General features: G+C 44.0%; 1 protein-coding gene across 8 annotated transcripts in view; it reads left to right on the forward strand.

The window, feature by feature from the left end:
- The window catches only part of MKNK1 (MAPK interacting serine/threonine kinase 1), a 42,194-nt gene that overhangs the window by 14,054 nt on the left and 7,024 nt on the right, over window positions 1-21,116 (forward strand). For 5 of the 8 annotated variants that reach the window (XM_087446003.1, XM_087445997.1, XM_087446000.1 and 2 more), the window contains 7 exons: window positions 4,436-4,537; window positions 6,698-6,795; window positions 9,832-9,911; window positions 11,485-11,558; window positions 14,153-14,257; window positions 16,910-16,993; window positions 17,755-17,810. In XM_087446003.1, coding sequence (XP_087302129.1) covers window positions 4,438-4,537; window positions 6,698-6,795; window positions 9,832-9,911; window positions 11,485-11,558; window positions 14,153-14,257; window positions 16,910-16,993; window positions 17,755-17,810 — 597 coding nt within the window. In that variant the 5' untranslated portion in view covers window positions 4,436-4,437. Of the gene's footprint in view, window positions 1-4,435; window positions 4,538-6,697; window positions 6,796-9,831; window positions 9,912-11,484; window positions 11,559-14,152; window positions 14,258-16,909; window positions 16,994-17,754; window positions 17,811-21,116 lie in introns of those variants that run through there. The other 3 variants (XM_087446004.1, XM_087445999.1, XM_087446001.1) reach the window with 2 other exon arrangements.

Below are 21,116 nucleotides of genomic sequence, written 5' to 3' on the forward strand. Positions count from 1 at the left end.
GTGAAGAAACTGATACTTAGAGAAGCTAAGCACCTTGCCAAAGCTCATGCAGTGGTGGAAAGCCAGGATTTAAACTGGTGTCTCTCAGGCTTGAATGTTCAATGCATTGTTTTGTTTTTAGAAAGTTTTTTGTTTTAAAAAATAGCATTTAAAAAAGATGAAAATTACAATAGTATTTTTTATTTTTAAAAATTATAAAAATAATATCTTCAAGGCACCAATATTCCTGAAATGTTTTTTCCTCACTGAATGTCAAATTTCAATACAGAGAAATCTAGATATAATTTTAAATACTGTATAATCAGATTCTAAATTCCAACATGTATTGGAGAAAAATTATTGTGTGTAAAACTTGACTAAAACAATAATAGCATAAAAGAGTAATAAATTTCATTGTATACAATTTGGAGAATACTAAAAAATATACAGAAGAAAATAAAAATCACCCCATCACACAGAGAAAACTAATAGGTTAGAAATGGCCTGGACTTGAAAGGACAGCATTGAGTTTGAATTCCAATTAAACCACTAACTAGATGTTTGGAGGTCAGTAGATTATTTAAGCTCTGAGCCTCAGTTTCCTCACCTGAAATATGGTGAAATATTTACCTTTTGGGATTATTGTAAAAATTAGAGATAATGTATGTAAAATACCTAGCATGGTGCCTGGCACATAGTAGGCACTCTTTCAAATTGTAGTAATATTAACATTTTTGTGTATTTCTGTCTAGTGTTCTCTCTGTTGTGTCTGCATACACATGTTTTTTGACATGCATTTATATTAAGTATTTCACTGGGTCCTCACAGGTTGCTGGAAAGGGCAGGTATTATTTTTAAACCTATTCTGTAGATGAGGAAACTGAGACTCTAAGAGGCAAAGTGACTTGGCATTGGTGCAATGTCTGGTAATATTGGAACCAGGACTTTCACCTTGGTCTCCTGATGCGAAGCCCATGTGCCTTGCCTGTCCACAGTGTGCCTCCTCTCCAGCTCTACCTCCACCAACACACAAATGGTAGATCACCAAGCCCTGTCCAAGAGGAAGGCAAGGGCTAGAGGCAGTGAAAGTGCTGGGAGCCTCCACAGTAGCCGGTGTCTGCCTGAAAATTTAAAAGAAGTGCTTACTTCCTCCTCTGAAATAACAAGACATATTGCCCAATCCTATAGCAAGGACCAGACTTCTGGCTAGAAAGTTAAGAACCTTTTGGATCATGGGGCTTTTTTTTAGAGGGAATTTGGCAGGGAAGTCATAGAACTGAATAGCATTACTCTGCATTGTCTGCAGGGCACAGGTGTACCCACATTTCTTTCAGTTAAAGGGCCTGGGTGACATGCACCGCACCAAACATTAACTACAGTCATGCACCACAGAATGACATTTCGGTCAACGGCAGACCACATACGATGGTGGTCCCATAAGATTAGTACCATATAGCCTAGGTGTGTAGTAGGCTATAACATCTAAGTTTGTGTAAGTACACTCTGTGGTGTTCACACAATGACGAAATCACCTAATGACGCATTTCTCAGAACATATTCCCGTCGTTAAGTGATACATGACTGTATGTGCATCATTTCATATTTTCACTTCAGTGCATGTTTTTTGAAGGCTGACATGTGTCTGACACTGTTCCATGACTTACAGGAGATGCGGAGATGAACAGGCAACAGTCCTGGCCTTGAGGAACACTGGGGAGAGCTCAAGGCCAAATAAAATCAGTGCTCTAATAGAGCTTCTAGCAGGGTGTTTGGGAGCTAAGGATGAAGCACTAACTACTAGTTCTGTGTAGTCATACTATCTATTTGCATAGTGTCTGATGTCCACAGTGTTTACACAAACCTTAACTCATTCAAAGAGCAGGAGACTTTTGAGCTGGGTTTTGATGGCTGAGAAGCATTCTCAGGCCAAGGGAAGGAGGTGAGCCAAGGACCAGCTTGATTGTGGAGGCTTGCACCCTGAGGAAGCTTTTATTGAATGACTGCATGCATAATAAATTAAGGTCCCACAGACCCTGCTAGTGGACTGTCTGTGATAAAATAGAGTGTATGGACAGGCTCCAGATGGGGAACTATCAACCCCTTGGTAAGATTATGATACCTCTCCTCCCCACCCCCAGTGTAAATAGGGAAGTTAAGCATGTTTTTCCACTTCACTGTCTTCCTACATTTTTTCTTCCTAGTTTCAAAAACAACTCTCCTTCAACAAGTTCTATTTCCAAGGAAAGTCTTAACCATTTGTCCCTTCTGGTGTACCCTCTTCCATTGAAATCCATGCAGAATAGACCAGGTACTCTATCTTTCGTGTGTGTGAAGCCATAAAATCTAATATTGTGTGTGCGGCGGTGCTCAGAGGTATGCTTCTTCCACAAGAGGCTCCCTCAGCCCTGCTGTGGTAAAAACCAAGTATAAATTGCTGCTAACAGGGTTTTCAGCTAGAGCCATAAGCATGTCTGAGCATCCCCTGTGAATTATAATGCCACCAGCTCTCTTGCTGCTCCTCTACATTGCCTGCCTTTTGGCTATTTTGCTTGTCCTTAGGCCCTCCATCAGAGTGTGGGCAGGGGAAGGAGAAAGAGAAGTGAATCCGAAATCCGTCCACTCTGCACTTGGCTCGCAGTACTCTTGAGAAAATAGATGAGAACAAGGGTTGACACTGGACTGCACATAAGGGCAGGGCAAGAGGGACTGTGGTCCCTCCTTCTCAGCCTGCTGTCCCAATGGCCAGTGCCCCCTCCCTGAGCTCCTGAAGATGAGTGACCCTGTGTTTTATTTCCGTGGAGTTTCTCGCTGTGTTGGGCAGCTTCTTTCCTTGTAATTTACCTTGGTAAGAATGGATATTTGGGTGCTGATATTTAAGTTCAGTTCTTTGAATTCATAGCGTGTTGCAGTCCCCAGATATATCTTGTCCTTGAAGCTGTTGGCTAGAGTAATATTTTGAGATCCTCTGTGGATTCCTTTTATCCGTGTGTTTGTCTGTTCTCTAAAGTATAATTGAAAATCTGCTGTCCTCAGATCCTAAAAATGGAAGGAAGACTGCACCTAAATTGAGCTGTCAGACACTTGGCTGCTTAACCATGCTTTCTGGATTGTGATGTTGAAAAGTGCCATTGTTCTGTGTGCTTCCTCCTAATGACTGTTGTGTACTTGCTTCTGAGCACAGTGTATAGAAGACATGCATCAACTCCAATCAATCTTCCTGAGCAGACTTGCCATTTCTCTGATCACATTCAGCCAGGGTCCTCTGAGAAGAGAATGGGCCTTTCCCCTCAGTAAGCAAAGAGCCAGCTTCCATTTCAAAATCGCTCAGTTGGTCTAAAAGTCTCTCACATCATATGCCCCATCAGCACTGGAGTGCCTCTATTTGAGAAGGATGTAAAGGTTTAATCACCCTGGTGGGGATTTAGACCCAGAGACTTCAGAGAAATCTTATTATTTCTAACTGCAGGCAAAGAGTATTAAGGCTGTGCTCTGGATCAGGGGCATGACATGTTCTATAAGTAATTTATCTTTAACAGGGGAAGGCCCTATCTAGAGTGTCTTAGAAACAGTACTGTGATTGGGCACTGGCTCATTATTCCTCCTTTTTTCTTCCCCCTCTCAGTCTCCTGCTTATTCTTTCTGTCCCTACCCTTTTCTGCCCGATCAGTCCAGTGTCTGAAGGTCTGCCTCACAAATCCTCCCTTTAACATGGGGAGCCAGGTGCTTGCCAGGGAGAGAGAATAATGTTTTTGCAATAAATGACCTCATCCAGCAGTCTGATGTAGAGCCTGTCGACAGCAGACTCCTGAATGGGCCCTACCTGCATCCTTTCAAATAAGGAGCTGAGGAGGGGAGAGTATGCAAGCTCTGGGCTCCACAGGCACTCAGGTCTGTACTCTTGGACATGAAGTAACTTAGGGCCATCCTCAAACCCATCCCTTGCCCTGCTGTACCTTCACAGAAGCAATCTCCACTGAAGGCCTTTTGAATCCCCAGGCACATCCACAGGGAGGTTACTGAGCATATGATTTCGTTTGCGTGGACCCCTCCCAACCACACCCCTCTTCTTGCTTAGCTCCCTCAGTCCTGCCTTTCTGATGCTGAGGCTGGAGGATGTTACGGGTGGGATTCTGCTCATGGATTCATTGTTCTGTTTGGGGACTGTAGTTTAACTGGCGACAGATCTAAATCCATGTGCTAATAAGCTTGGTTAAAGCAGGCTTCTGCTGTCCTCCTTTAATCCAGCCCGTCTGCCTGAGTTCCTCTCTACAGTTAGTGATCTCCTGTAATGGTTTTGCCTTTAGTTTTGCCTCCTGGGTCAAAACAAATCAATAGTCCTCACAGATATTTAAAAAACATCAGTGTAAAGCTCCTGCCCCCCAACCTTTTTCTTCTGGGTGAACTTATGGCTTGATCAGTACAGTGATATTTCCCTTACATCTCCTCTTTTCTCCAGAGATGGGCAGCAGTGAACTCCTTCCCATTGCAGAAAGTGACAAGAGGAAGAAGAAGAAGCGGAAGGCCCGGGCCACTGACTCCTTGCCAGGAAGGTTTGAAGGTTGGTCACACAACTCTCTTAGATCTAGGCCTGTGGCTCCCCAAGGGAGGAGGAGCATCCTGGAAGCCCATGGGTCTCGATCACAGGCTGCATCACCTTAGAGCCAGCTCATGGTTATCTGTGTGATAGGAATAAAAGACAGGGGTGAGAGTATTTACGCAAAGGAGTGAGAGAGAGAGAGCAGAGATGGAAAAACTCGCAGATGGTGCACTGGCCTCCTCTGAATGGTTCAAGCATTGCATCAGTGTACAGAGAGACCAACCTGTCAGAGTTGTACATGGAGTGAGATTGCCTGGTGTGTTTCAGCCCCTTCTCAGATGTGATCTTTCCCTCAGCTGTTGGGGCTAGAGGGGCTACTGAGAGGCAGAACAACCATGTAAGAGGATGGGAGAACACTAAGGGCCATGCTGCAAAGGAAACTTCAATCTTCTATAAGCAGAGAATTTGACTCCTAGAGATTGCAGCTGCTTGTGCTATATGAGTTTGACTCCATTTTGAGAATGCATGTTATATTCAGGGGATGCAATGTTGGGTCATCAAACATTTTGAAAATACTCTATGTGTGAGGCACCAGGCTCAGTGCTGGTCCTGTTATCACTGGGCATGTGATGGGATGAAGTGAATATTGGACACTTGTGCAAAGGACTGAAAGGATCAGTAGCTGCTCCTAGGAGTGACATGCCCCCTTTATCTATTTTGTTTCTTTCATTATGAGACCTGAAATAGCTTCTCCTTGTGGTCCCTCTTTCCAACATTGCAGATACAGTAGTGAATGGATTGTTTTGTAGAGTGGTTCTAAGAACAAGCCCTTTATGGGTGAGGAGTATTGGACCTCAAACCACTGACCTAGCCTGACATGTGTAAAAGGCTAATACCAAAGTGTCCATTGTGAGAGAAGCACATCATTTAAAATACTTACAAACAACAGTGTGCATTCGTCTACATAGCTGCAAGACCAAACTGTGATGGAACCAGGAAGGTACTTAGTGCGGGGTTTTGTCTGTTTTTAACTCAAACAGTAGATGTGTGTGTATGGGGGGAGGGAGGAGGGATGCACAAAAGTCCCAAGGTTTTTACAGTAGTTTCCAAATCAACAGGTCTTGCTCTTTTGATGAACATGAGAGTATTTCCTGTTATTCACGGATAATTTGTGCAATTATAGGACTTCTCATGACTAAGAATGATAAAATCTAATTTCATGGTTAAAAAGTATTTTGCTCATTCTCTGGGTTTAAATGCTAGGCTTCCTCAAGAGGAAAAAGCTGAAGAATGGGGGCCAAGGGAGGAGGAGGTCAGCTTGGCAGAGGCCGTGATGGAGCTGTAGCTTCTTTTGGAAGGGGCTCAAAGAGGTTGTGCTATTTGTGACCATGGGCAGGTCAACTAAATGTTCTTTCAACCCAGGCCTATTACTCTGTTAGACTCAGTACCCTAAAAACCTCAAGGCATCTGTTTGCATCCTGCTTCTGTCTCCTATTTCTTGTGGGTGACTCCTGGAAACGTCTTAAAAACCTCCGATGACCTCGTTTGTGTGTGGTATAAAATAAAACAGTGCTTTACTCCCCTTTGTGTCACCAGTGCCTAGCACAGAGCTGGGTGCATAGTAGGTGCTTGGCAAATGAGTAAATGAATGGATGATGTCCATTCAAATCACACCCCTTTTGTGAGCGTCCCGCAGAGTCCCTGGACAGTTACTGTTTCCCTTCCCCTGCTCTTTTTACTGTGTGTTGTCCCTCTGTGATAGTATTCACCACTGCCTGGGTTATTCTGGGGTCACTTCTGTACGTGTCTGTCCTCGCCACTGGACTGTGACCCTCAAAGGGCAGGGACTATATTTATTCCTCACTCTGTCCCTATTAGGAGTCTAATATGCTATCTGGCACATGGTTGGTGCTCAGGAAATGTGCGCCGAGTTGAAACCCTTTCACTGACCTCATCTCTAAAATGAGGAACAGGATGCCTTCGATGTGGTCTGGTTGTTGAGAATCTGAGCTCTGAGATGGCCGGGAAAGCTAATGGTCTTCCTCGTCCCTGAGCACTATGGGGTCATCATGTGCCTTTGTTATCAGACCCGGGAAGCCGAGTGACAGAAGCACTTCTTTCCACCTTAGCTTGCACAGGGGTGACTCACCTTGTTATTTGTCTCGTCAATTTCACCTCTAGATACGTACAAGCTGACCTCTGAATTGCTTGGAGAGGGAGCCTATGCCAAAGTTCAAGGTGCCGTGAGCCTGCAGAATGGCAAAGAGTATGCTGTCAAAGTGAGTGTCTTATCTGGATGCCAGGCTTTACTTTGCAAATAGTCAGTCCTAGCTTGTCCTAAAATAAATACATTTTATATTCCCCAATACAGTGGCTCAGTAGGAATGGGAGCTCCAAAGCTGTAGTCACTGGATTCAAATCTTGGTTTCTCTACTTACTTGCTGTGTGACATTGGGCAGGTTACTTAACCTCTCTGTCCTTCAGTTTCCTCCTCTGTAAAATGGGTGTAATCACAGAACCTATTTGGTATTATTGTGAGGATTAAACAAGTTAATATGTGTAAAGTGCTTAGAACAATGGCTCTTGGTAAGCTGCTGCTTCTTATTCTGACAAATGACATTAGCTGTAGGGAGCAGACAATCAGATTTGGAATTAGAAGGCCTACCTGAATCTCTGTTTTGACAAACTACTACTATTTGACTTTGGTCAAGTCACTGAACCTCCTTGAGCCTCAGTTCCCACATCTCTAAAATGAAGACAATGCTACTTGCCCTTCCTGTCTCATGGAGTGGTTATGAAGATGAAAATAAAAATGAACTTGTAGAAGTAGAAACACTTTACAAATTATGAAATGCTGGACAAGTGATGTACAGTATCATGATAATGAGGACTGAGCACTCAGCTTTGGGGCAGGAGAGGTGGCTTCTACCTGAGTGACCTTGGAGTGGCTCACTTCACCCCTCATGCTTCCATTTGCCAACTCCCCATGGAAGAAGAGATGGATCCAGAGCAGTGGTTCTCATAGTGTGGTCCCTGCACCAGCAGCATCAGCACTGACTGGAACTTGTTAGAAATACAGATTATCTGCCCCATCCCAGATCTACTGAATCAGAAACTAGGAGTGGGACCCAGCAATCTGAATTTTAACAAGCTCTCCGGGTGATTCTGATACTCACTAAAGTTTGAGAAGCCCTGATGTAGGGCAGTTTTAAACTTTAGCGTGTATCAGAATCACCCGGAGAGCTAACAAAGAGCACATAGACCCAGGTCTCCTGATAGAGGGTAGGGTCTTTGTATGTTTACTAAGTTCCCCAGGTGATTCTGATATTCACCAAAGTTTGAGAACCACTGATCTAGAAATAAGGTCTTATTAAATCCAAGGAGGCAAGCCAAGCTTATTTCAAATCATCTGACAGCACCTGAGCCACCAGGCCCAAGTGCTGCCTCATACAGGCAAACCCAGCCAAACTGGCTCCCGAAAGAAATGTTTCTTCTTTTAACCAACTGGCCATAGTCCCAGCTGTGGATTTATAAAGGCGAACACTTCTGCTAAGCCGTATTCCTTTTTGCTGCAGTGTTGCTTCATATGGTAACAAAAGCACTACCTCGATTCCTTTTTGGAAACGGATCAGTATAAATTATAAGTAATTTTTTAAAGATATGCCTAAGTATGGTAAAAACTACAAATGTAAATTGATTTTCAAATGTTTGAATACATTTATGGATGAAAGCCCTATTTCTTCAAGGTTGGATCACAAAAGGAAAACCTGGCCCTTCCTCCATGCCCCCTGGCATTTTGGGCAACGACTGGACCCTGGCCTGGCAATTCTTTGGTTTCAGCAGCTTTGCTCATGTCTCATGTCTCATCTGTTCTTTGAAAGCTCCCTAGAGATGGGCTACTTCTCGCAGCATGGCTCCACAATTCTTGGTTTTATTAGGGCTTTCCCTACAGGCATCCCACTGATGAATCCTCGAGTCTCAGGGTTGAAATGGAATTTCAAGATAATCTGGTCCTGAATTTCTTCTGTAACTCCTCACATAGTTGTCCATGTTTTGCTCCCCCTTCTCTGATAGCAGGAGCCCATTTCCTTCTCAGAGAAAATTATGCTATTGCTGGATAGCTTGCCTGCTGGAAAGTTCTTCCTGAGTTTGATCTGAAATGCTTGGTAAAAAAAAAACAAGTTGAATAGCTTCTGTGCTCCAGTATTGCACCTCTCTGACGGCTCAGAAAATGTGTCCACAGTGGTTCACTAACAGACATGGACTTACTTAGAAAATTACACTTGGTCATGCATGTTTGTGCTGCAACATGTTGGAGAAGTTTGAAGTGTTCTACACAGCAGTCTTGGAATGAAAGAACAGCATGTCATTGTCTGTGCTGCCCACTCTGCACCTGGGACTGTACGGCAGAGCCAGCTCTGCAGGAGACTTGCCCGCAGGCTCTACTTACAATGGTTTGGGGCTCTGGATGGGTCTGTAGAGATGTTCCGAGTCAGCCAGGCCCTGTGTAAACCACCTGCTTCTCTGTTGGCTCATCCATTCGTTCAGTCAGTATTTGCCAAGCATCTCCTGGTGTAGGTGGGGAGGGGGAGCTGCCCACAGTGTCGCAGGAGAGACAAAGCCTCTAGGTTCCCTGAGAGAAGCTGTATAGGATATAGGCAGATAGAGGATAGATAGCAAGGGCTTTGGAGGTAACTCTGGGCTGAAATTCCAGCCCTGTCACTTATCAGAGCTGTGAGCAAAATATTTTACCTCTTTCTATCTTTTGGGATTGTGTTGTGAGGGTTAGCTGAGATTATGTACCTAAATGACTTAATACAGTGCCTGCCCAAGGGTAATTTCTCAGAAGAACTGCAGAGGCGGCATCTGAGCTGGCCTTGGAGCTTTAGTCCCTCTCTACTGTGTCCTTCATCCCCTGGCTCTTCCTCCAGCACCAGAAGATCCTTCAGTAGAGGTTGTAAATTCTTACCCTTAAGGCAGAAAGAGATGCCCTCTGGGTAGGAATGGGTAAAGATAGCTCTTTGTCTTGCTGGCTGCTTCAGTCTCCCCTGGGCAACTGAGGGGCAGCTGGGGGGCAGTGACCTCATATGCTTTCTTGGTGGTGTACTTCGCAGAGTGGGAACAGGCCCAGCCAGACTGGAAAGCCCTTAGGCGCAGTCTAGTGCTTGGCTGACAGAGCCACAGTGCCTGTCACCAAGGCCTTCTCCAGACTTGTGCTTGAAACTGGATTTGGGCTGAATTTGGCCTTGCATTCTCCCAGGGGACTCCTGCTGAGGTCAGGTGGGTGTATATGACACATTTTATTCTTCCCACAGATCATCGAAAAACAAGCAGGGCACAGTCGGAGTAGGGTATTTCGAGAGGTGGAGACGCTCTATCAGTGTCAAGGAAACAAGTGAGTACAGGGTTGGGTTACTTGCTGCTTCTCTGGGGGGATGCTTGGCCACAGAAAAGGAGGTTATTTCTTACCATCCCTGACCCAGCATTTAGCTCACACTCCTTCCGCCATAACTGCGTATAACTCCTTCCATCTTTCAATGTTTAAAAAGGGAGAAAGGAGAGGCAGCAGCAGCAAAGAAGCTGTCTTCCATTTAGGCTGAAATACTGTAAAAATATCAGCAATTCAGGCAAGTTAGGAGAGTGAGCAATTTGAATCAGTGGCTGTTTGGGAAAAAATGGGGTTTTATTTCTTTCAAGCACCTGTGGAAACTAGGCTGACTGAGTGTCACCTAGTGGAAATTTTTAGGGACCTGCTTTAATTAATAGATGAGGATGACGAGGACTATTCGGAATATTCGCTGCTTTCTGTTCCTAGCTTATTTACATATGTGCAGCTGCTACTGAGGACCCTGAAACCTGGTCTAACACTCTGCTTGATAACTGGGCCAAGGTGGTCTCCAGCCCCATCTTAGTCTGCTCACCACCAGCTCCAAAAGAGTGGCTCTCCCACCATGGCTTTAAATCAGGGTCACCTCTAAGACTCCACTTCCCCCTCTCTCCCTCCATGGCAGGGTCAGCAGGGAACCAGTGGCCCAGTATTGATGGCTGTGTCATTAAGCCTGGAGGATGGGGGCTGCTGTTGATTTAACTCCAGCCACTGCCTCTACAATCTTCTTTCAAATTAGGCCATTTTGGCCATCTTATTTGGACGACTTCACACTAGTAAAAGCCTGGTCTCTCCCAAAGTGGTCAGCATTTTTTTATGAGGGACAGATTTTTATTTTCAGCCCTGCAGCTTCTGAGTTCAGCATTAGAGACTCTACTTGGTTTATTTCATTCTTTAAAAGAAAAAAAGCCCCCAACACCTCCGATATCCAGGCTGGTGGCTTCCCTACTGAGTTACAAGACGACCTTGTTGGCAGAGCACGGTAATGCTCAGGCAGGCAGAGAGTGCTCACCGGGGAAGGCCACAAGTGCTATGGTGGCGGGAACACGGCTGTTTCATTAAGCAGCACTTAGCAGTTAGGGTCTAGCGGTGCCCACGTTAGGCCCCAAGTCTATTTGACAGATGTTTCTATTTTCTCCAGGCAATGTAAATACTGCCCCATGATTTATGGGCAAGAGGGAGGGCAAGTAATTATTTGCTGCTTGCCTCCAGGACACACACCTACCATTCAGTGTTATTAGCCGCAATTGCTTCCAGTCGGCTGCAGATTTTATTCAGTTTAATGTGACTGGGACTTTTTTATAACTCTACCTAGTGGGTTTTAGGGTTGGGGTTTGACAGCACAGACTTGGTGAAAACACCAGAGACTAAACATTATGGAAAGATAAGGTGACCTGAATCTTACTAACACCATTGGCTACTTCTCGAACATGGGTCTTTAATAAGCATTCTGATTTCAAATTGATTTCTGCCTTGCTACAGGGCATTGTATTTGTTTTTCATTTTATATTTGTAAGTGGGCTTTAATATATAATGCCATTTCCCCTTTTTTTCCCTTTTCTCCTATTTTTCCCTATTTAAGGAACATTTTGGAGCTGATTGAATTCTTTGAAGATGACACAAGGTTTTACTTGGTCTTTGAGAAATTGCAAGGAGGTACTTACTATTGAGTATGTGTTTGGACTTCTGATTAAGACCCAGGGTGGTGATCATTCATCACGAATCCCAGAGACTTCTAAAATGAGTCAAGCTAATAAAAAGGATGAAGGACTTAAAACTGCCCTTGATTTGGGAGAAGGGAGGCCGGAGGGAAGGATGATAATTAGCATTTTGCAGAGCTTAGAATGTCACCTGTGTGGGCATTCTATAAATGCCTCCTCATTACAACAGAACTCATATATAGATACATTTAGTCATTGATTTATCAATCCATTGTTTTGACACATTCACTATTTAAATTAATTATGGGGTGGAAGCTCTTGCATACATTGTGAAGCCCAGAAAGGCTCACTGAGGGAGAGGAGGGTTCCATTGTTTAGGACACAGACCCAGATAGAGAGGAGGCCTGAGAATGTGCCATCCTTCAGATGGAAAGATGCCAGTCTTGACCATCACCACTACTGCTATCACCCACACACATAATCACTGCGATGTATGTTCAAGTTGCTTTTCTGACATAGAGAAGGAGATAGAGAAGCCCTCTCCCTACCCATGACTCACCCAACCCTAGGACACATTTGCAAGGTGAAGGTTAGGGAGAATGTCCAGAGCTGAGTGGACAGCTACACAGAGGGGCTTGCTGGGTAAGAGAGTGTGTTTTAGAAACCAGCAAAGCTAAGTTTAAGTCTGACTCCATCACTTACTAGCTGTGTGACCTTGGGAAAGTCACATAACATTTCCAAACAGTATTCTTATCTGTAAAACAGCGATAATGACAGCACCTACCTCCTTGGGATGCTGTGAAGATTAAATGAAATAATTCATGTGAAATGCTTAGCACAGTGCCCAGTAGGCACTAAGGGTTCAATGAATGTCAGCTGTTAATAAAACAAGTAGGTATGCTGAGGGCTAGCTTGGAAGTATGTAGAATGGAACTCTCTTCCTTCCCCCGCTTTTTTTTTTTGTGAGGCAGATCAGCCCTGAGCTAACATCCTCCTCTTTTTGCTGAGGAAGACCGGCTCTGAGCTAACATCGATTGCCAATCCTCCTCCTTCCCCCGCCCCCCAAAGCCCCAGTAGATAGTTGTCTGTCGTAGTTGCACATCCTTCTAGTTGCTGTATGTGGGACGCGGCCTCAGCATGGCCGGACAAGTGGCGTGTCGGTGCTCGCCTGGGATCTGAACCCGGGCCGCCAGTAGTGGAGCACACGCACTCAACCACTAAGCCACAGGGCCGGCCCTCCTCCTTCCCTTTTAATAAATTTGGAAACAAGAGACCCACTACAGTAGAGCAAGCCTGAGACTTAGCCAGGAGCCAGTTTTCTCAGAACGTTCCCTAGGATATTGAGATCCTTTGATTGTTTAATCTGACAAATAAAAGATCTTTGATCCCCTCCCCATGCCTGAAACCAGAGATAATAAGTAAACATGTGCCATTTTTAGGACACAGAGATGACACCTTCAGCCCAGAAATACTGGCTTCCAGTAGTGAGCATAGACCACATGGAGCCAAGCTGTATGTTTATGCCTGTGCCTGCCCCTGCCCCTGCGCCACCCAGCACACGAGGACTGTGAATTGCATGTCTGAAATGCTAGATGCAAGAACATACAATGGGGAAAAGAAAGTCTCTTCAACAAATGGTGTTGGGAAAACTGGATAGCCATATGCAAAAAAATGAAAGTAGACCCTTACCTTACACCATACACAAAAATTAACTCCAAATGAAATGCTAGATGCAGCAGGGTCAACGGTAACCATATCACTGAGAGTACAGCTCTACTGAGGCCAGACCCAGTAAGTAAAGAGAGTGCGGTTGGCTCAGGGCAACCGAGCCCCCCAGCAGTCAGACCACAAGTCCTGCTGAGGGGAAGTCTGCAAGGCTCTGAAGCCAGACTTACTGGGCTTAAGAAGTCCACACACACTTACTGGTGTGTGATCTTGAGCAAGTTGCTTAACCATCCTTGGCTTTAGGTTCCCCATCTATAAAATGGAGATAACTATACTTGGTACATTTTGTACTGTTAACAAATGAGTATAAGGTAATCTATTTAAAGAGTATTACATAGTCCTTGGCACATGATAACTACTCAATAAATGTTAGCCATTACCAATAAAATAATGATAATAAATGGGAAAGTTCAAGGGAAAAAGCAGTTTTTTCTAGACCTTTACATATCAGTGAGAGTGTGGTGTTTCCATTGGAAGGCTTGTGCTCTTGTTTGGGTTGAGATCAGATGCAAAGGAGTCAAAGTTCCTATAGAGAGGCCTCCAGTCCTATTTGGATTCACTTTTAGTTCTTTTTGATTTCAGAAGCCAAATCTGCCCCAATGGCATTAATATTTTTTGCTCATTTAAATACTTTTTCTCTCTCCCTTCTGTGCTCATCAGAGTCAGCTACATAAGATGGCAGTCCAGTTCTGTTTAGTCCAGTTTTGTGCTGGTACCTCCTCTGTGCCAGGCACCACACTTGCTGGACATTTAGCAATGAATAAGCTTCTGTCACCACCCCAAACTTGTGAAAACTTGGCTTCTGAGAAGTTATACTTAGCAGAGGCTGAAAAGGCATTCCTCTGTGTCCCCTCTGCTCCCCAGGCTCCATCCTGGCCCACATCCAGAAGCGGAAGCACTTCAATGAGCGAGATGCCAGCCGAGTGGTGCAGGATGTTGCTGCTGCCCTTGACTTTCTGCACACCAAAGGTGAGCCAAGCCTTTGCTTTCCTTGGCAGGTGGGTTGGGCTGGCCAGCCTCTGGGGAGCAAGGGGAGGGGCAGGCCGGGCAGAGGGCCAGGCCAGGAGCAGGTGCAGCTGGCAGGCCCAGCCGTGAGGGTGAGGGTGCAGGCCAGATGGCTCCTGGGCTTCTGGCGTGGATGGTGGGTACATGTGGAGCTATTAAGCAGGCTAGGGATACAGGAGAAAGAGCAGGGAAGAAAAAGAATAAATGTCATGTTGAACAGGTATGTGTGAGTGTGTGCATGTGGATGATCTTTCCTTTCCTGATGAAGAATACAAAACGCATGCATAATACAATCTTTCCAGTATCAATATTTGAGTGTTATTCTTCCTAGTCTTTTAAAATATATCACCTGGGCCGGCCCCGTGGCTTGGTGGTTAAGTGAGCGCGCTCCACTGCTGGCGACCCGGGTTCGGATCCCGGGCTCCCACCGGCGCGCTGCTTCTCTGGCCACGCTGAGGCCGCGTCCCACATACAGCAACTAGAAGGATGTGCAGCTATGACATACAACTATCTACTGGGGCTTTGGGGGGAAAAAATAAATAAATAAAATCTTTAAAAAAAAAAAAAAAAAATATATCACCTGTATCTCTCTTTCCAAAATTGGCATGATCAGGGAGGGAGGAGGGCAAAAGGGGTGATTAGGCACATGTGTGTGGTGATGGATTTTAATTAGTCTTTGGGTGGTGAACATTATGTAATCTACACAGAAATCGAAATATAATGATGTACAACCGAAATTTATATAATGTTATAAACCAGTGTTACTGCAATAAAAATAAATAAAAATTAAAAATTGGCGTGATAGTATATATGTAGTTTTATATCTTGCTCACAATAAATGGAAAATTCATTTTGATATTAACATGGTACATTTGAGGTATCTGTTGAACATCATGATGGTAAATAGCAGGTTGCTGTTGTTTGAATTACAGTTTAGTTTATAGTCTGTTATCTAGGACTAATTATTTAAGAACTTTGGTAATATATTAAATCTTTTTGAAAATTAAATGTTTTTGTATTTCCATAAATATGTTTGACTATTACATACATTTTTTAAATTTGTCTAACAGCAGTGCCATGAAAAAAATGAATTCTGGCTTCACCTTTTTACCACCTATGTGCTCTCTTAGTAGTATAAGCCTACCTCACAGAGCTATGGAGAGAATTAAGAGAGATAATATCATCAACAGTAGTTAACACTTAGCACTTGTTATGTGCTAGACACTGTTCTAAGCCTTTTATATAAACTCGCTTACATAATTGTGTGTATCTTATGTATGTATTGTATAGGTAAAACATAGTTGGAGCATAGTGCCTGGCACATAGTGGTCCTTCAAGAATGTTACTTCCTCCACCCTTGTCCCTCACCAGGCAGAAAGCATTTTTAATCCTAATATTAATTCCCTTAAAGTAAAGCATTCTGCTTTACTTTAGGGGTGGAGTGAATAATTTGTGACTTAGCTCTGTTCCCTTCACTTTTGTGGACACAGCCACATCGGTTGTGAGTGCTCAGGACCAATTGTAGGCATGCCATTCACCCATCCCACCTTGTGCCAGCAATGCAGTGCAGACTGGTGTGGCACGTGTGCAGAAGTTCAGGTTCATTGATTCCACATCGTTTCCTCCAGTGACTGAAGAGAGATCTCCATACTGACAGTATGACAGTACCTGTGTTGGGGGCCTGACTTGCACATGGGATGAAAGTTCCTAGAAGGGGGTGTCTCTACTTTCCATAGCATGATGAATAGCAGTAGTTCTATTTCTGAAAGCTGGGGTGCATGTGGGTAACACCTGCTTGACAAAGATTTACAACTACTCCCTGAGCTGCCTCTGTAGATTGCAAAAACTGGGTCACGCTTTTTACAAGATCCATACCTTGGAGGCGGGTAAAGGCGGTTTTATTTTTTATTTATTTATTTTACAAGAATGCACTAAGGGAAACAGTGGCTAGTGGTGTCTTAGGAGTTCTGAAGTGCTTGTTAACATCTAGCTGGCTAGCTGCCCACATGACTAGAAGTTGGAGGGGATGAAAAACGATTTCCACCTGAACTTGGCTGTTTTCTGAATAACTTCACGCTGGGAAGATGAATTGGGCAAGAATGGGTCTGCCCCGAAACAAGTTCCATACTTTTAAATACCAGACACACTGCTACTTAACCTCTGGGAAATGAACCAGAGCAGCTCTATGGCTGGTGTGCTCACAGAGGCAGGCCCATTATTACAGCAGGGCTCTCAGTTCTCAGGCCCCTCTGGGCCATGGGCACCTATTTGGAGATCAGGGCTCCATGTGTGGCTCGTGATCCTTCTGTGGGAACACTTGCTGTAATAGAAAATATCTTTCACTTTTAGTGGGGTGAGCTGTAGCCTGACTCAGTTTGTGCAGCCTGGACTGAGTTGCTCTGGGTTCTCATTTAATTAGGCAGCTGATGAAGTTCCTGAGCCTGCTGGAGCTCAGGTTTTTACTCTCTAGTGTGGTGCCTCCAGTGGGCTGCCTGAGAAGTTGGTCATCAAGGGAGTTTTAGGAAAGCAGGTTCTGCTTTCCCCGTTACCCCAAGAATCCTCTGCCGCTTCCCAGTACTTCCGAGCAGTAGCTGTGGTTTTTGTTCCACCTTCCAGCCCTCCTGTCTCTGCGCCACACATTCTGCAGGAGGAAAGAGGAATGGGAGGTTTCTGCGTCTGCCACCAGAACACCATGGCCCTGTGAGCTGCTGCTTTGTCTCTATCTTTGGCTAGAAGGTGGTTTTCCTCCAGGTCCCTTCTTGGCCAGGTCAGCAGCTTTCAGCCCCTCATGGGGTAAGCTGCTATCTGCAGTCTCCTTCAGGAGGTCTGGCCAAAATGCAGGGGAGGTGTCTATTAAGAGCAGCATCCTCAGGCCAAAGCAGTCCTTGCTGTGCTTCTGGCAAGACTGCCTTGGACATGCAGAGCAGGTGAGGAGGGAATGGGACATACTCGGGGAGATTTGTTAACTAACACTTGATCCTCTGAACATTCAGGGAGTCCCACTAAAGGAATCTTTGTTTTTTTTTTTTAATCGGCCACACAAGAAGAAATGAGGTAGAGCAGTCTCAGCCCCCTGAGATGCTCTTAAACAAGGCACTAATCATTTCTGCACTGCTGTTCCAAGCATGGCCATTTGCAGAGCTCTTTGCTCTGCTTCGTATTAGGCTCCTTATTCTTGGTTGTCACTCGAGTGCTGAGAGGTAGGCTGGCTGGGATTCATTGAGCCCTTCTTATCCCTGCCAGACTTCTAAAGCTTCTGCTTCAAAAGAACTTGCAGAATCAACTGTGTTTTTGGTTTGTGTCTCTGGTTACTTGTGCCTCCTGCAGCTCGTTGATTTTTTAATGTACCATAATTGGGAATTAATCTGCGAACAACAGCATTTGGAAAAAATTAATTGGGTGTGGAATGTTTGATAATTATGTGCATATGGTAACCATTTCTTTGCTCTTTGTCATTTCAGGCATTGCTCACCGGGATCTGAAGCCGGAAAATATATTGTGTGAATCTCCAGAAAAGGTACTTAGGGCCTGACTTGGGATGTCACAGTTGACACTGATGCAGGGAAGCCACCCTTGCTTTCAATATAGGTCATTAGCAGTTCTCTCCATCTCAGGTACCAACTTGAACTGATTACTATGGCCACGTGAGAATGTTATACCTGATGTGTAGTGTTTCTACAATCCAAGTAGCTTAATCCTTGTCCCTTCTTTGCTCTTTATCAGCAGTGTGATTGGCTTAAGCCTGAGAGTTTGTAAAATATGAGACCTGCACAAAATGAGTGTTTTCTAGTGCAATGCACCTACCTTTAGAGCAGTTGATGTGACTCATAAAGAACAGCTCTATCTTATATGAAGCAAATCTCTGCCTATAAATGATGTTTCTGTTATGGCATATATGCCCAGCTGGTATCCACCACTAGAAGTAATAATTAGGAAGTAATAATTAGAAAGCAAGTTCTTGAAAAGGGTTTCTGTTTCCATTTTTATTTCCAAAAGTGCCCATTAAAAAGAAAACATTTATACTTGGTGTTGAGCAAATGTGACCTATTTTAAACTTTATCTTAACTCAATCTTCTAGTGTTTGCATTTCCATAAACATGTATGAATTTGACAAATTCTGTGTTTGTTAGGAAAGATTTAGGCCCTGGTGGTTTTGATAGCTCTGTGTGTGTATACGTGTGCATATGCATGAACACATGTATCTTGCTCTGAATTAAGGGATAGCTCATAAATAAGGAATGGCTGTGAGTGAATATATGGTCAGCCTGCTCCATACAACTCTTTTTCTGGGGAATAGTAATGTATTAGCTCAAATAAGATCTTGTGACTTCCTATCTGGCATAAAACTTTATAATTTATCATTGTTATCATAATTATAGTTAACATTTCTTGAGTGCTTACATTGTGCCAGGCACTTATTTTATTTAGTACTTATAAAATCTCATGAGGTAGATACTAGTATGATCTTCATCTTATGGATGAGGAACTGAAGCTTAGGTTAAGAAACTTGCCCAAAGTCACTTGGTTGATATGTGGTAGAGTACAGATTAAAACTAAGGTAGTCTGACCCCAGAACTCCATGGGTGCTCTGAACTACTCTGTTATACTGTCTCTGGTTTACAGTGTACTTTCATGTCCTTTGTTTCATGTGATCTTCATGGCAAAGGTTTGTTGACCCTTTTTTATGGTTGAAAAACTAAAATTAAGAGAGGCTGAGTGTCAAAAGACATTACCAAGAAAATGAAAAGACAACCCATAGAATGAGAGAAAATATTTACAAATCATATATTTGATCAGGGTTTAATATCCAAAATATATAAAGAACTTCTAAAACTCAACATCAGAATGTCAACCCAGTTAAAAAATAGGCAAAGGACTTGAATAGACATTTCTCCAAAGGAGGTATACAAATGGCCAATAAGCACATGAAAAGATGCTCAACATTCTTAGTCATTAGGGAAATGCAAGTCAAAACCACGATGAGATACCACCTCATATCTACTGGGATGGTTATAAAAAACAAAACAAAAACGGAAAATAACAAGTGTTGATGAGGATGTGGAGAAATTGGAACCCTTGTACATTGCTGGTGGCAATGTAAAAATGGTGCAGCCACTGTGGAAGACAGTTTGGCAGTTCCTCAAAAAGCTAAACATAGAATTACCATACCACTCAGCAATTCCACACCTATGTATATACCCAAAAGAATTGAAAACAGAGACTTGAACTTGAATGCCAATGTTCATTGCACTATTATTCACAATAAGCACAAGCTGGAAACAACCCAAGTGTCCATCAGCAGGTGAATGGATAAACGTGGTATATACACACAGTGGAATATTGTTCAGCCATAAAACAGAATGGAATTCTGATACATGCTAGAATATGGATGAACCTTAAAAACAGTATGCTAAGTGAAATAAGCCAGACACAAAAGGACAAATATTATGTGATTCCATTTATATGAAATATCTAGAATAGACAAATTCATAGAGATGGAAAGTAGATTGATGTTACTGGGGCTGGGAGGGGGGAAATGGGGAGTTATTGCTTAATGAGTACAGAATTTCTGTTTGGGATGATGGAACAGTTTTGGAAACAGATACTGGTAATGGTTGTACAACAGTGTGAATGTAATTAATGTCACTGAATTGTACACTTAAAAATGGTTAAAATGGCATATTTTAGGGGCCAACCCCGTGGCTTAGCGGTTAAGTGAGCACGCTCCGCTACTGGCGGCCTGGGTTCGGATCCTGGGTGCGCACTGACGCACCGCTTCTCCGGCCATGCTGAGGCGGCGTCCCACATACAGCAACTAGAAGGATGTGCAACTACAACATACAACTATCTACTGGGGCTTTGGGGAGAAAAAGGGAAAAAAAGGAAAAGGATAGGCAATAGATGTTAGCTCAGGGCTGGTCTTCCTCACAAAAAAAAAAAAAAGAGGCATATTTTATGTTATGTATATTTTACCACAATAAAAAAAAAGAGGCTAAGTGAAAAAGAAAAGAAGAAAGAGAGAGCCAGCCCTGATGGCCTAGAGGTTAAAGTTCGGCGCGCTCTGCTTCGGCAGCCCAGGTTTCGTTCCTCGGCACAGAACCCCACCACTCGTCTGTCAGTAGCCATGCTGTGGCGGCAGCTCACATAGAAGAACTAGAAGGACTTACAGCTAGAATATACAACTATGTACTGGGGCTTTGGGGACGGAGAAAAAAAAAGAGAGAGCAAGATTGGCAACAGATGTTAGCTCAGGGCGAATCTTCCCCAGCGAAAAAAAAGAAGAAACATAGACTGTCCGAGAGAGAAAAAGGGAGGGAGGTAGGAGGGGAGGGAGGAAAGAAGGAAAGAAAGAAAAAGCAGTTGAGAGACTTGTCCAGGCTTCCCCAGCAGGTAAATGGCTGAGCTGGGACTAACAGAACCAGCCTTTTTGACTTGCTTACCGTGCTGCTTCCACCACGCAGGCCGTTCTCATGCGTGCATACAAACTGCCCTCCTGGTTGGCTCCAGAGGTGACCCATGCTGTTTCTGGTCTCAGGTGAAGCATCCACTTCTGGGGGGCTTGGCTGCTGTGTCAATGCCACCTAGAGTGACCAGCCATCCCAGTTTGCTCAGGCCTGAGGGGTTTCCCAGAACACAGGATTTTCAGTGCTTAAACCAACAAAGTCCCAAGCAAGCAAAGTCAGGTTGGTCACCCTCAGCCACCTGAGGGGGTCAAGGGTTTTACTCAAAACTCCTTTTCCCTCCACTGAATGGGCTGCAAAGAGTCTTTCAGGAATGCATGCTAACTTCTCTAACTTCTGTGTTGCAACCTACACCATCATTT

Source organism: Ceratotherium simum, chromosome 22 (genome assembly GCF_057802395.1).
Source record: "Ceratotherium simum simum isolate JZ-2026a chromosome 22, ASM5780239v1, whole genome shotgun sequence".
In the NCBI taxonomy this organism is placed as follows: domain Eukaryota; kingdom Metazoa; phylum Chordata; class Mammalia; order Perissodactyla; family Rhinocerotidae; genus Ceratotherium; species Ceratotherium simum.